Source organism: Juglans regia, chromosome 3 (assembly GCF_001411555.2).
Source record: "Juglans regia cultivar Chandler chromosome 3, Walnut 2.0, whole genome shotgun sequence".
NCBI lineage: Eukaryota > Viridiplantae > Streptophyta > Magnoliopsida > Fagales > Juglandaceae > Juglans > Juglans regia.
In genome coordinates this window covers 28,899,321-28,912,318 of record NC_049903.1, presented here as the reverse complement: position 1 = coordinate 28,912,318, position 12,998 = coordinate 28,899,321, and the positions used below count along the sequence as shown (strand labels likewise).

General features: G+C 36.6%; 1 protein-coding gene across 1 annotated transcript; it reads left to right on the top strand.

Annotated features, from left to right (window-relative positions):
- Positions 1–2,941: 2,941 nt before the first annotated feature.
- Positions 2,942–5,920, top strand: LOC109014338 (probable protein phosphatase 2C 38). Its single transcript, XM_018996764.2, has 4 exons — positions 2,942–3,825; positions 4,207–4,574; positions 4,927–5,163; positions 5,297–5,920. The coding sequence occupies exons 1-4, from the start codon at positions 3,546–3,548 to the stop codon at positions 5,540–5,542; spliced, it is 1,131 nt and encodes a 376-aa protein (XP_018852309.2). The 5' UTR covers positions 2,942–3,545; the 3' UTR covers positions 5,543–5,920.
- Positions 5,921–12,998: the final 7,078 nt, after the last annotated feature.

Genomic DNA, 12,998 nt, shown 5'->3' with positions numbered 1-12,998 from the left:
CTACCAACGCTAAAGTTAACTGCTCTATGTGGGGATACTGGGTTTCGGCCCCTCGATATGCTCGGCTGACATAGTAGACTAGCTTTTGTGTCCCCTCTTCCTCATGCACCAAAGCTAAAGAAGCTGCCTAAGGGGACAAGGCCAAATACAAGATCAAGTTCTCCCCACTCTACGGTTGGCTAAGCAGAGAAGGGCTCGCGAGGTACTTCTTAAGGGCTTCAAACGCCTAGTCACACTCATCGTCCCATGTCTTCGCCTTCCGCAAGACTTTAAAAAATGGTAGACACTTGTCAATTGATCTTGAGACAAACCTGTTGAGGGCGGCAACTCGTCCAGCCAGTCTATGTACTTCATTTATGTTGCGTGGTGGGGCCATGCATAGGATGACATCCACTTTCTTGGGATTAACCTTGATGCCCCGTTCAGACACCATGAACCCTAGAAGCTTTCTCGACCCAACACCGAAAGCGCACTTTGCCGGGTTCAGCTTCATTTGGTACTGTCGCATTGTAGCAAAAGTCTCTCTCAAGTCGTCCAGATGTTGTCCTAAGGTCTCGCTTTTGACCAACAGATCATCCACATAGACTTCCACATTTCTTCCTATTTGATCTTTGAACATTTGGTTAACCAACCGTTGGTAGGTGGCCCCAGCGTTTTTTAGACCGAAAGGCATCACCTTATAGCAGTACAGACCTCGATATGTGATGAATGAGGTCTTCTCCTCGTCTTCACGCTTCATATGGATTTAGTTGTGCCCCAAGTAGGCGTCCATGAAGCTAAGCATACGATGGTCTGCCATCAAGTCGACGATGAGGTCAATGGGGGGAAGCGGTAAGCTATCTTTCAGGAAGTTTTGTTGAGGTCAGTGAAGTCAACGTACATTCTTCATTTGCCGCTCGGCTTCTTTACTAATACCACATTCGACAACCATTCCAGGTAGTGAGCTTCTTGGATAAACCCTGCCTTCAGCAGTCGGTCCACCTCTTCGGCTATGGCGACATTCTTCTCCGCACTAATGCTTCGATGCTTCTGCCTCACCCCTCTGGCTTTTGGGTCCATGCTTAAACTGTAATGTATGATTTTAGGCGTTATCCCGAGCATGTCCCTGTGATTCCACGCAAACACATCCAGGTGTTCAGCAAGGAGTTGTCACATGGCATCTCAAGCTTCCTGTGTCATTTCGCTGCTGATTGTCACCATAACCTCTGGTCAGTCTAGGTGGAGGATAACGAGTTCTAGTGGTCCAATTGGCTCTACCTTCTAGAGCTCCCGTTTATCTAGAACTTCACTCATGACTTCCACGCGATCGGGGGTCGGAGGCTGAATGTCGGTCTCCTCTGTCACTTCATTTATGCATGCCTAGCTTTCTTCTGTCATGCTTTTATCATTCATGCATGCCTGATTCTCCATTTGATCTACTTACATGTCTCGAGTTGCTTCAATGATCCTTTAAGTTACATGGAACGGGTTACCTCGGATGTACGAAGGACACACAAGATCTATTACGATCTCACATATGGCGACACTGCTAATGTCGTGTTTCGTACATCTTTAGGCCAAGCGCCGACAACTCAAGTCATCGAAAATGAGCCGTGCACAAAGTAGAAAGTATTGCGGTTTTGAGAGGGCGGTCTTGGGGCCGGTGAACCTTCAATGCCAAAGTTAGTAAATATTCTTGGAATGTAGTAAATAAGTAAGAGAATCTAGGGACCAGAGAGAGTTTTTTTGTACCTGGAGTTTGTTATTTATACTGTGCCTGGGGATGATGCATATAGTCTTTTTTCCACAAAGTCCATGCTTCTCTTTTTGTGTCTGCTGTCAGACTTTCTTTAATGTGGTGTGGCTTTATGTCGGCTTTATAATTGTTGTGTGTGACTTAATTAGTAATGCCATTAATATGGAGTAGTTCTCTAGCCCCTGGTCCAATTTATGTGAACCATAGATGACATGATGTCGATGACTCGAGAGTCCTCCATGTTTCTCGTGTGTTCTATTCACATTCTGTTTTCGAGGGCGGTCGAAGTGTGTTAGGTCAATCTGTCTTTTTGACTAGACGATGCCCTTTTCTGGTTGACATTTCGTTCCTTACTTGGATAAAAAACCTCATTGGGCAGGGTTCCTAGGTCGAGGCCCAATAGGCCTTTCCTAAAGGAAAATTCCCGTTACATATAGTATTTAGTATTTTCCGAAGTCTATTGCCTTTTTCTTATAACTAACATTTTTTTGTATCCCTCATCATCGATCAATTTTAAAGCATCAAGTTTTTTCATGGAAACAAAGGAAATACTTTGTAGAGTGACATTTCAAATAATTTGAGAAAAATAAAAAAGAGATCATCTATAACATATACAATTTTTTAAGCAAAAGCTTTATTGTTGTTGAGTTACATCATCCATTCTTACATTAGACAGTTTGGAGTTTTGACGGTTTAGAGCGCTTCACCTTCTTTCCTCCATACACTTCCTCTTATTTTTTCTATACTTAATTTAGTAAAATTAGAAAAATACTTTCGAGATAAATTTATAAATTGATATAATTTAATTATATCAATAAATTATTTTTATTGTAATATATATCTAATATATCATAAAAAATTATGTAAATAAATTTATTTTTATAATATCTCTTTATGATATTATTTCTCTTAAAATTAATAATTGACTGTCATGTTCAGACAAGTAAGTTCTACATAAAATTCAAAATTAACTATTTTCTCCATGCATTGCAAGGGGTGTGCGTGCAACTAGTTGATGAAACCCAAAAGAAAAAGAAAAAAAAAAAGAAAAAAGAAAGAAAGAAAAGTAGGAGATGAGCAAAAATTGCCTAAAATGATGGGTTGCTGCTCGTAAGGTCGTAGAACTCAAAACGTCAGCCAAGGATTTAAAAAGCCCTAACAAATCACTTGGCCACAGACCATAAAAACACAAAAAAAAAAAAAAAAAGCAAAAGAGAGAACACCAGCAACAATGTCAGAGTTTTTAGTATAAAATTATAAATCTCTTTATTTCCTCATCTTAGATCTCCCCTGACAAGGTGACAACAATCTGAGATCTTCTGCCAAAAGACTCCAAGCCTTCTCTTATCCATTGCTCCCTTTTGATCACTCCGATCCCGGACCAAACCCTGCCAACATCAAATCTTTAAGTGCTTTTACAGCTAAGTCTGCTTCTGAAAGATGGCACACATGGAAGAACCAAACGCATTCAACCTAGATTCAAGGTACACAGAACCAGCACACGTCCATATTCTCTGAACTCACATTAAGACTATTGCTTTCTTGTCTCAAGAGACGTTGCTCCGTTGATTTTGCCCATACCATTTTGGTCTTTATCTGAAGTTTGTTTATATTAATGGTGTCTTGGTTTAGTGGATATATAGTTTTAGGAATTGGGGTTGTGGGTTTTGAGTATAAGCAGAAACTGGAGCTGAGGTTGGGTTTTGGACTTGCTCTTGATCTGGGTTTGAGGAATATTTTGATTGCTGGATCGTTTGGATGATAAATGTGAGACATATGCATTTGTGTTAATAAGTGGTTGCTCGAGAAAATGATTAAACCCTGTTGGAAACCGTCCGTGGAGGGTGATGTGAATGGGAGGGTTGATGGCTTGTTGTGGCGTAAGGATTTGGGGCACCATGCTCATGGGGAGTTCTCAATGGCTGTAATTCAGGCTAATAACTTGTTGGAGGATCAAAGCCAACTCGAGTCTGGGCCATTGAGCTCATCTGAATCGGGTCCTCGGGGGACCTTTGTTGGAGTATATGACGGGCATGGAGGAACCGAGGCTTCATGTTTTGTCAACGACAATCTTTTTGGAAACCTCAAGAGTATGTTCTCATATTCAATGCACTGTTATATTCCATTTGATAAAGATTTTGTTTCAATAATTGGTGTTAATACTTCTTTATATGCTCTTAATTATTAGTTAGCAAGTGTGCAAAAACCTGGCTAATTGGATGTCACTATGATCAGAACTTCCTCATCTCAAACGTCATAACTTGTATTCTTTGAGCTCTAAAGATTCCGGTTTTATATATCCACAACTGGCTGGTGCAATGAGCTAGTAGTTGGAGATGGACAAAGCATGATAATTACTGACGATACAACACTAAATATGAAGGATCACATTTAGATGTAATTCTCATTATGTGTTATTTCCATATTCTTAAAGTTATAGAACCATAAATCCTGTTCTATTTGTGATGCAGGATACACGTCTGAGCATCAGGGCATATCAGAAACTGTTATCAGAAAGGCTTTCATGGCAACTGAAAAGGACTTTCTCTCTCTTGTGAAGAAACAGTGGCTTAGTAAGCCACAGATTGCTTCTGCTGGATCATGTTGTTTGGTGGGAGTAATATATAATGGACTTCTGTATGTTGCAAATGCTGGGGATTCCCGAGTTGTGTTAGCGCGGGCAGAAAGAGCCACCAGGGAAGTCACAGCTATTCAATTATCTGATGAGCACAATGCGAGTATAAAATCAGTAAGAGAGGAACTTCAGGCAATGCATCCCCATGACTTGGATATTGTGGTGTTGAAGCATAGAGTTTGGCGAGTGAAGGGCCTCATACAGGTATTATTTTTAGGATCTAAAAATGTATTTTTTTTTTCTTAGTCATACAACTTATGATTCTACAAGCTTCATTTTTTGTGATCACGTTATTATTTTTTCACTTGAAGTTTTGTCTTAACTATTTTTGGTTACATTTAGCCTTCAGGAACAAATGCTTCTTGCACTGTCTTTCTTTTCAAAAATAAAAAAGCGGAAATCATAAGAAAATAAAAAAGCATGCCTATCCGAAATCTTGATTCTTGCCAGTTTACTTGTGTTTAAGTAGATGATATGGCATTATGACTCAATTGGTCAGGGTGAAGTAGTCTAAAGCATTATTATCTGTTAATAGAGCTTCTTATTTACTTTGCAGGTTTCAAGATCCATTGGTGATGCATATCTGAAGAGGGCAGAGTTCAACAGAGAGCCTCTACTGCCTAGATTTAGACTGCCTGAACCCTTCCTTAAGCCAATCCTTAGTTCAGAGCCATCCATTTCAGTACATAAACTACGCCCTGAAGATCAATTTCTCATATTTGCTTCAGATGGTCTATGGGAGCATCTTAGTAATCAGGAGGCCGTCCAAATTGTCGACAATTACCCACGTAATGTAAGATTTTATTGTCTATGTTTTAAATATAACTACTGCCATAATCATATATGCCACAATCTGTGGTCCCTTTGTCACTGGTGAAATATTTTGGTTTCAAAATGATTTACCTTTCAATTCCTCTGCCATCCAGGGAGTTGCCAGGAGGCTTCTCAAAGCTGCACTTCGAGAAGCAGCCAAGAAAAGAGAAATGAGGTACTCAGACCTGAAAAAGGTTGATAAGGGGGTGCGGAGGCATTTTCATGACGATATCACGGTCGTGGTTGTGTTTATAGATCAACATTCAATCAATAGGAGTCCCCTCCACACTTCTCCCATTTCAATCAGAGGAGGAGGGGTCCTGGCTCCTGCCAACTCCTACCGCTTGCATAGCACTTGACAGCATGCCTTCTCACAAGGGTAAAAGATTTGCTGGGAATATGATTCTAATCCCAAAGTGGAGTACCAGTGAGATTTCTCATGCGATTTGCTAGAAGATTAGGAGAGCTGTTGCAGATGTATGCAAGGACTTTGCACGTTTTCGTGGAGATTAAGGTGCAATGACATACACCTTAGCCATATGTAGATATATGTTTTCTGATTAACTTTTCCTCTCTGAAGATGTGTCATTTAAATGGAATTTATTTGTAACTTGTAAGTTTATGAATTGTTGTGCTTTCTTGAAATTGATTCAGACATCAGAAACAACAGATGTTGTTTGATGAACTATTTCATGATTGAAAAATACATATCAAAGAAATGCATAGTTGTCGGATAATATATGCAAATACATATAAACATATGATCAAAATAAAATCAAACTTTATTTTTTACCAAAAATAAATCCAATTATCTAATTAGATATTCGTTTTTAAATGGCGTGTTTTGTTTGGTAATCAAGACTTTTCTTTCAAAAGCAACTTCCTTAGCTTGGATGTTGCACGGAGTAATTATTAGGTAGTTGAATATGCAGTACTCTTAACCTATCATAAAGTGCCAAAATAGTCTATTATCAAGCATTGTTACCTAATGACACTTGCATCATTCTCACCATGTTGGGAAAAACTACAACCACCCCTTGCAAAACTTTCATCCATCTCTTGGAATGATGTTAATGATTAGCACTCTAATACAAGGTCTTCCGTTCTCTCACTCTTTTCCCTTTGAAAAATAGTAATTCTATATATAACCGTAAAATACGTAAATATCACGTAATTATTTTGAAAAAGAGTAGAGTCAACTATTAAAAAATTAATTTTTTCATACAGATCTCGTGTTTTATTCGCTTTTTTCAAAACGATTACACGGCAGTTATCTAATTCATGATTGTAAATATATTTTCTCTACTTTTTACTCTACACTCTCAAGATTGCAGGCTTTCTATATGCTGATTTGAATTCAAACTCTTGCTCTTCTTTTTTACCATCATTCTTTTTTCATCTTTTTTTTCTCATTTGTACGTTGCTAGCTATGGACCGACATCTCTCTACTTTCAATTAACTTATACTTGTGTGTGTAATTTCTAAACCAGGACGTGTCATTGATTTCTTGTTCTGTTTTACTTCCCAGTATTTCTGCATCACATTTTAGCCGAAGCACATACCCTTTTAGCAAATCGATCAAAATGTTAAATTCAATTGTCTAGAAAACACTGGTAAACATATCTACTAGTTGAGTTCTCATTCAATTTTCTTCTCTTTTCCCACATTTTCTAAGCAATCAAAACATAAATAAGAGAATCATTAATCAACCACAATAGAAGGAAAGATAGAGAAGAGAAAAGACAGACCAATCATACCTTATTTGATTATATTAAAAAAGAATATAATATTCACATTAAATTATTTCTCTTTTAAAACTTGTAATTATTTAGGTGAAACATATTTAATAAAAGTCTCGCGTTTTCTTAATGTTATAGACGTGTTTCACCATCACTACCTCACAATTATCTGCAACCAAAGAGTAGAAGACTTGGGGATTCGAGGGAATGCCTCCGATGCCTAAGTCAGTGACTGAAAATAATAACAATAATGCTAATGAATTTGATCCCTTTTACGTATATGGATTCTCCTCTTATAGAGAGTCTCTAAACCATTATGTTGCTTAAGTGATAATAGATATATCTATTATTCAAATTTAAATTTGGAAATGAGGGTTCTTGTACTAATGGATTCTTATAATGACTGTCCTTCCTTTACCGCTGATGGATGGTTACTTAGACGGCGATGAGAAGTGGGCTAGGCCCTTCTTGGCTTTAACGGGCCCTTTCGGTACTGTGACTTAAATCATGGATAAGGTAAAGGCCCAGACCCGTACTGTATGGGCCAGAGAAATGTCCTCTCCACTTAATAACTAGCTAAGCCGATGCAGTATATAAATGTGCTACTCTTAAAAACTTTTTAAATATATGCTACTGCTATACATTATTAATGCAGGGCTTAATTAGTTTATGCATGGTTTACATGCTATATTACATACCACTTTCTTTTAATTCCTATATAGATCGTTTCAATAGTTTAATCTCACCTTTTAATTGCAACATATGAAAGTTTAGATAGTATTCATGAAAAAATGTAAATTTATAATTTATTTGTTTATTTTTCTTATTTCTTACTCGTTTTTTATCACTTCGTTAAAAGTATTCCTAAAAATCTCAATTCAACTATATATTCAACACCAAAAAGTATCCGGCCCCTCCAAATTACTTATAATCCAGCGGTACCACTAGATCATCAATATTATCTGTTGACGGTATATTAATTATATATCCAACTTTGTCAGCAACATTTTTTATTTTTAATTGAAAAATAGGATTTCGAATTACAGACTTCTATTTTGGTGGCTGAAGATTATACCAATCGGGCTACAGTCCTTTTAACTTGTCAGCAACATCTATAAGAATAATTCCTACGTCACAAGAAAACAACAGAATATTTTATTGCAACTCAAGTGTAAGGAAACAATGTGCAATTGGAGTAGTACTATACTGTTAATTCCAAGCACAATTTGCAATTGTTTGTGAACTTGTTTTTTCCATCGATCGTCAAACTCTTTACACTTGAGTACATGATTACTCATCCCACGGCATGCATGGTCCCGTCATGGACGCACTTGACACTGATCTGCCTACTTGTACAAGTGCGATCGATATTTTCAAACACTTGCGGAAGACTTTGAATTACATGAGTTGGGTGAAGAATTCTAGCTACAGTGATACATATACTTATAATTTTATTTATAAAAAAACTTATCGGACTCATTTTATCTAATTTTTTTTTTATTAAATTCAAATTTTGAATTCAAAATCTCATAATCTTCAACGTATCAATAGATGACAAGTGAATAAGTAAATTTTTCTTAAATATATTTACTATTCCTCTTTTAGCCACCGCACGGATGTGTCTTTGAAGCAAGCGCGCTTGACAAGGGCAGCAGCCAATAAAATAGCTATGAGCGAGCCCACACCTTTTTTTTTTTTTTTTTCACCTTTCAGTCCTTGTTTTAATACACATTATTTTCTTTATTTTTTGGGTACAACGACTATAAGTACTTTTGGATCTAAACTCATTTTAATTTATTTTATTTAATTATTATAATTTTTTTAAATTTTAATACAAAATATAATAAATAATTTAATTTTTTAAAATTTTAAAATAATAATAATATTAAAAAATAATATTTTAATAATATTTTATTTAATTTTTAACTTTTATCTCATTTTAACTAAACTCAATTCAACGTCTAAATGCAATCTTAAAGGATAGATACAGGACTAGATAGAAGAGGGTAGATCTCACGATAGGGCAATCCATGTGGTAGCCTTAAGCCTCAGCTGCATCAACATTAATAGGTCACGTACTTGTTAAGTTTCTTCATCGATTACTGACTTTTGAGCATTAATTATTAATCTTGCATGCAAAGCTCACAGCCACGTAGCTGAACATGATGCTTAGCCAGCATCTCAACTCAATCCTTGTCCATTTTACAATAGTTGCATGCACGTTTTTTAATCTTTTTGGAATATTGATATGTTGGTATTTTGGTTGTGTAAAGTTTGGAAAGTAGTTTGATATTTTGGGTTGTTAAGAGGTGGCTTGAATTCAGATGAAACAGTGAAATGTTGTATGTTCGCTTGAGCGGAAGTTCACTCAGCTCGAGCGAAATCAAACAGAGAGTTTTGCTCGACATTTGCTCGACACTCAGCTCGAGCGAATTCAGACAGAGAGCCTCGCTCGACATTCGCTCGACACTCAGCTCGAGCGAATTCAGACAGAGAGCCTCACTCGACATTCACTCGACACTCAGCTCGAGCGAATTCAGACAAAGAGCTTCGCTCAAGCATCACTCGACATTCAGCTCGAGCGATATGAAGACAAAGAGCTTCGCTCGACCCTCGCTCGACATTCAGCTCGAACGATATTCAGTCCGAGAGTTTCGCTCGACATCGCTCGTCTGTTGGCTTGAGCGAAGTGTACAAAACCTACGCTCGCTCGACACTCGCTCGAGTGTTCGCTCGAGCCAATGTTCACAGAAGTGAATTCTCACTATTCCTATAAATACCAAACGGCACCCCCTTTTGATTTTAAGACTTCAGAAATCATTTTTGTCTTGTTTTTAGTGATTTCTTGAGAGAGAAGTTAGAGTGAGTTTGAGAGATGACTTCTTTGTGAAGTTTTGTATTATTCTTCTGTACTCCATCTTTGTTGATAGTGAAATCTCCAATACCGACCCCACCAATGGACGTAGATTTACTTTGAGTCGAACCACTTAAATCTTGGTGTTCTTTCTGTGTGATTGTGATCAATTTCTTTCGTTTATTTCCGCTACTATACTTCGAGTTAGTCTTAGATATATAGTTATTCCCAACATGGGTTGAGTATTATATATGCATGGTTGTGTTGTACTGTAGTTGCTTTTACTGGATATGCCATCTTGAGTCTAGTTTAATTTTTTATGTATAGGTTTCGTGTTTCTTCTCCATATTGATTGTGCTTAACTCACAGAATTTCCAATATTATATCCAGCGCCGCCATAAAAATTTCTCATCCAGGGCTGCCATCGGGTCTATGACGATTCAATTTACAGTTGGCAACCTCTTAACTCCCCGCTGGAACCCACAAAAGATGACATTGAGCACATCCTAAAAGGCATCTGCAGTTTAACATCTTAGAATTGGACCTTAACGATTGTCAACCAAAGTTTTGAATATCGTTGCGGTAATCGTTCCAGTTAGGGGTGCTACCCACATGATGCGAGGCGGAGGGACCGTTCCCCACACCCCGTCCCACACCATGCGAGAGAGGGGTTTTCTTGGCCTCCTATATAAAAGTTGGCCTAAGAGATCAAGGTAATCCAATAACTTAAATACAATTTCAAGTTTTTAATAAATTGTATATATCTATATACAATATATTTATTTATATATATATAAATATAAAAAATATATTTTTTTTATATATGTGGAATGGAGCGAGGGACGGGGCGGGGCCCCGCTGGGGTCATCCTGCCCCCCGCCCCTACTGGTCTTTCTCCCTATGGGGCGAGGACGGGGTAGTGGGGTACAGGCCCTCACTGCCCACCCCTAGTTTCAGTCGAGACATTGGAACGAAATACTTCAATACCAACACCATTTCGGAATAATTTATATATGAATAAATTAATTATATATATATAAATATATATATATATATATATATTCTAAAATAACAACAATATAAGTCATAAACTCATAATACTTCTCAATATAAGTTTTAACAATACACATACTAGTTGTAGAACTCAAACTAAAGGCTCACTAATTTTCACAATAAATTGACATTAAGCCCAAAACTCTTTATTTTCACAACCTTTATTGTCTTAGCCTCCTATATAAAGGTTGGCTTAGGAGGCTAAGACAATCCAATAACTTGAATACAATTTCAAGTTTTTAATAAATTGTATAAATCTATATACAATATATTTATTTATATATATATATATAAATATAAAAAAAATATTTTTTTATATATGTGGAACGGATCGAGGGACAGGGCGGGCCCCGCTGGGGTCATCCCGCCCCCGTTGGTCTTTCTCCTTGTGGGGCGGGAAATGGGTAGTGAGGTACGGGTCCTCACTGCCCACCCCTAGTTTCAGTCGAGACATTGGAACGAAATATTCCAATACCGGTATCGTTTTGAAATAATCTATATATGGATAAATTAATTATATATAAAAAAAAAACGAAATTCTAAAATAACAACAATATAAATCATAAACTCATAATACTTCTCAATATAAGTTTTAACAATACACGCACTAGTTGTAGAACTTGAACCAAAGGCTCACTAATTTTCATAATAAATTGACATTAAGCTCAAAACTCTTTATCTTTTATAACAATCTCAGTTATCTCATTCTCTATGTTGCTTTTAGAATGACTTAATATAATCCATTTATTATAAGTAAATATTTGTCTAAGCTTTATTAAACGAAAGTAAGCATTAGATACTTAAAAAATTTGTTGCAAACCTTGTGATTGCAGGGCGACATAAATCATAACCTTTGGTGAAGTCTCTTATCATCAAAGCCAAAACTCAAGCATGGTTATAAATGAACTACGTTATCTTCCTTGCTTTTTTTATAGTTTTATCAATAATAATAAAAAATGCATAGGATTAGAAAAATTCTCCAACGTCAAATCTATACAATGAGCTGTACAAAGGGACAAAAAAAAAGAGTCATACTTCTGCTGTAACTTTTTTCGTGCATTCTTATAACTTGCATCATTGTCCGTTATGAACTGCACAATATTCTCAACTCCAACTCCTTGAACAACTTCATCAAACATGTTAAATAATGTTTCGGAATCTTTTCTAAGGCCTAATATATCAATAGACTTCAAAAACATTGTACCTTTTAAGCAATAAACTAGAAATTTGATTATGGGTTGTTTACCTCTGGTTTGTCCAACCATCTGCCATTAGTGAACAACCACTCTCCTTCCAAAAAATTTTAATATTTAAGAGAAAACTCTAAACCTCATTCACAGAATTTTTCAACATAATTCCTCTCAATCATGTAAAGAAGGACCATTGAATCCTAACCCGATGGCAGCTATGGCATCTATAGCTGTTAATAAAACTTGGATTGAGTTGCATTGAAAGGTAGATTAGCATCATACTACCAGTGTGCTACATCTATATTTGCTTTGTCAATCATCTCCTTCAAACATATAGCACTCTTTATGGAAGGTTGAGACCCAGGAGTTATTCTTGGAGGGAAATATCTATTCAATGCTCCCACTAACTTTCCACATTCTTTCTCCTTCCCCTTCCCCTTCCCTTTTGAATGCTGATAGTGTCTCTCAATATTATCATCAATATCTTCATATGTTAAATCTACAGGGCCTCCAATCTCTGAGTTTATTTTTCTTTTCTTTTCTTTAATTTTTCAATTCATTAACCAACTCCTTCATTTGTCATTTTATATCATCAGGGACGTTTTTACATGCTTCTATATTACCTGAAATTCTAATTAGATGATACTTCAACTGAGTGATTCCGCTACCTCTAATTGTTTTGCTACAATAGACACATTGAGTATTATTTTTTGCCACTGGCACTACGCGTGTATGGCCCATGATTGATAACTAGACATTTTTTATACTCTGCATAATGATAAATATATATATATATATATTTATATATATGGATCAACTCAGAAACCTACTCATCTCCATACTTGCACACAAGAATGGATGATCAATCTGTACAATTCTTTATTAGATGCACACTGCGACTAACCAACCAAAACTGTACAATCCTTTTTAAATCCTAATTTAGTCCATCGACTTCCAGCCATAATTCATGCCAATGCAC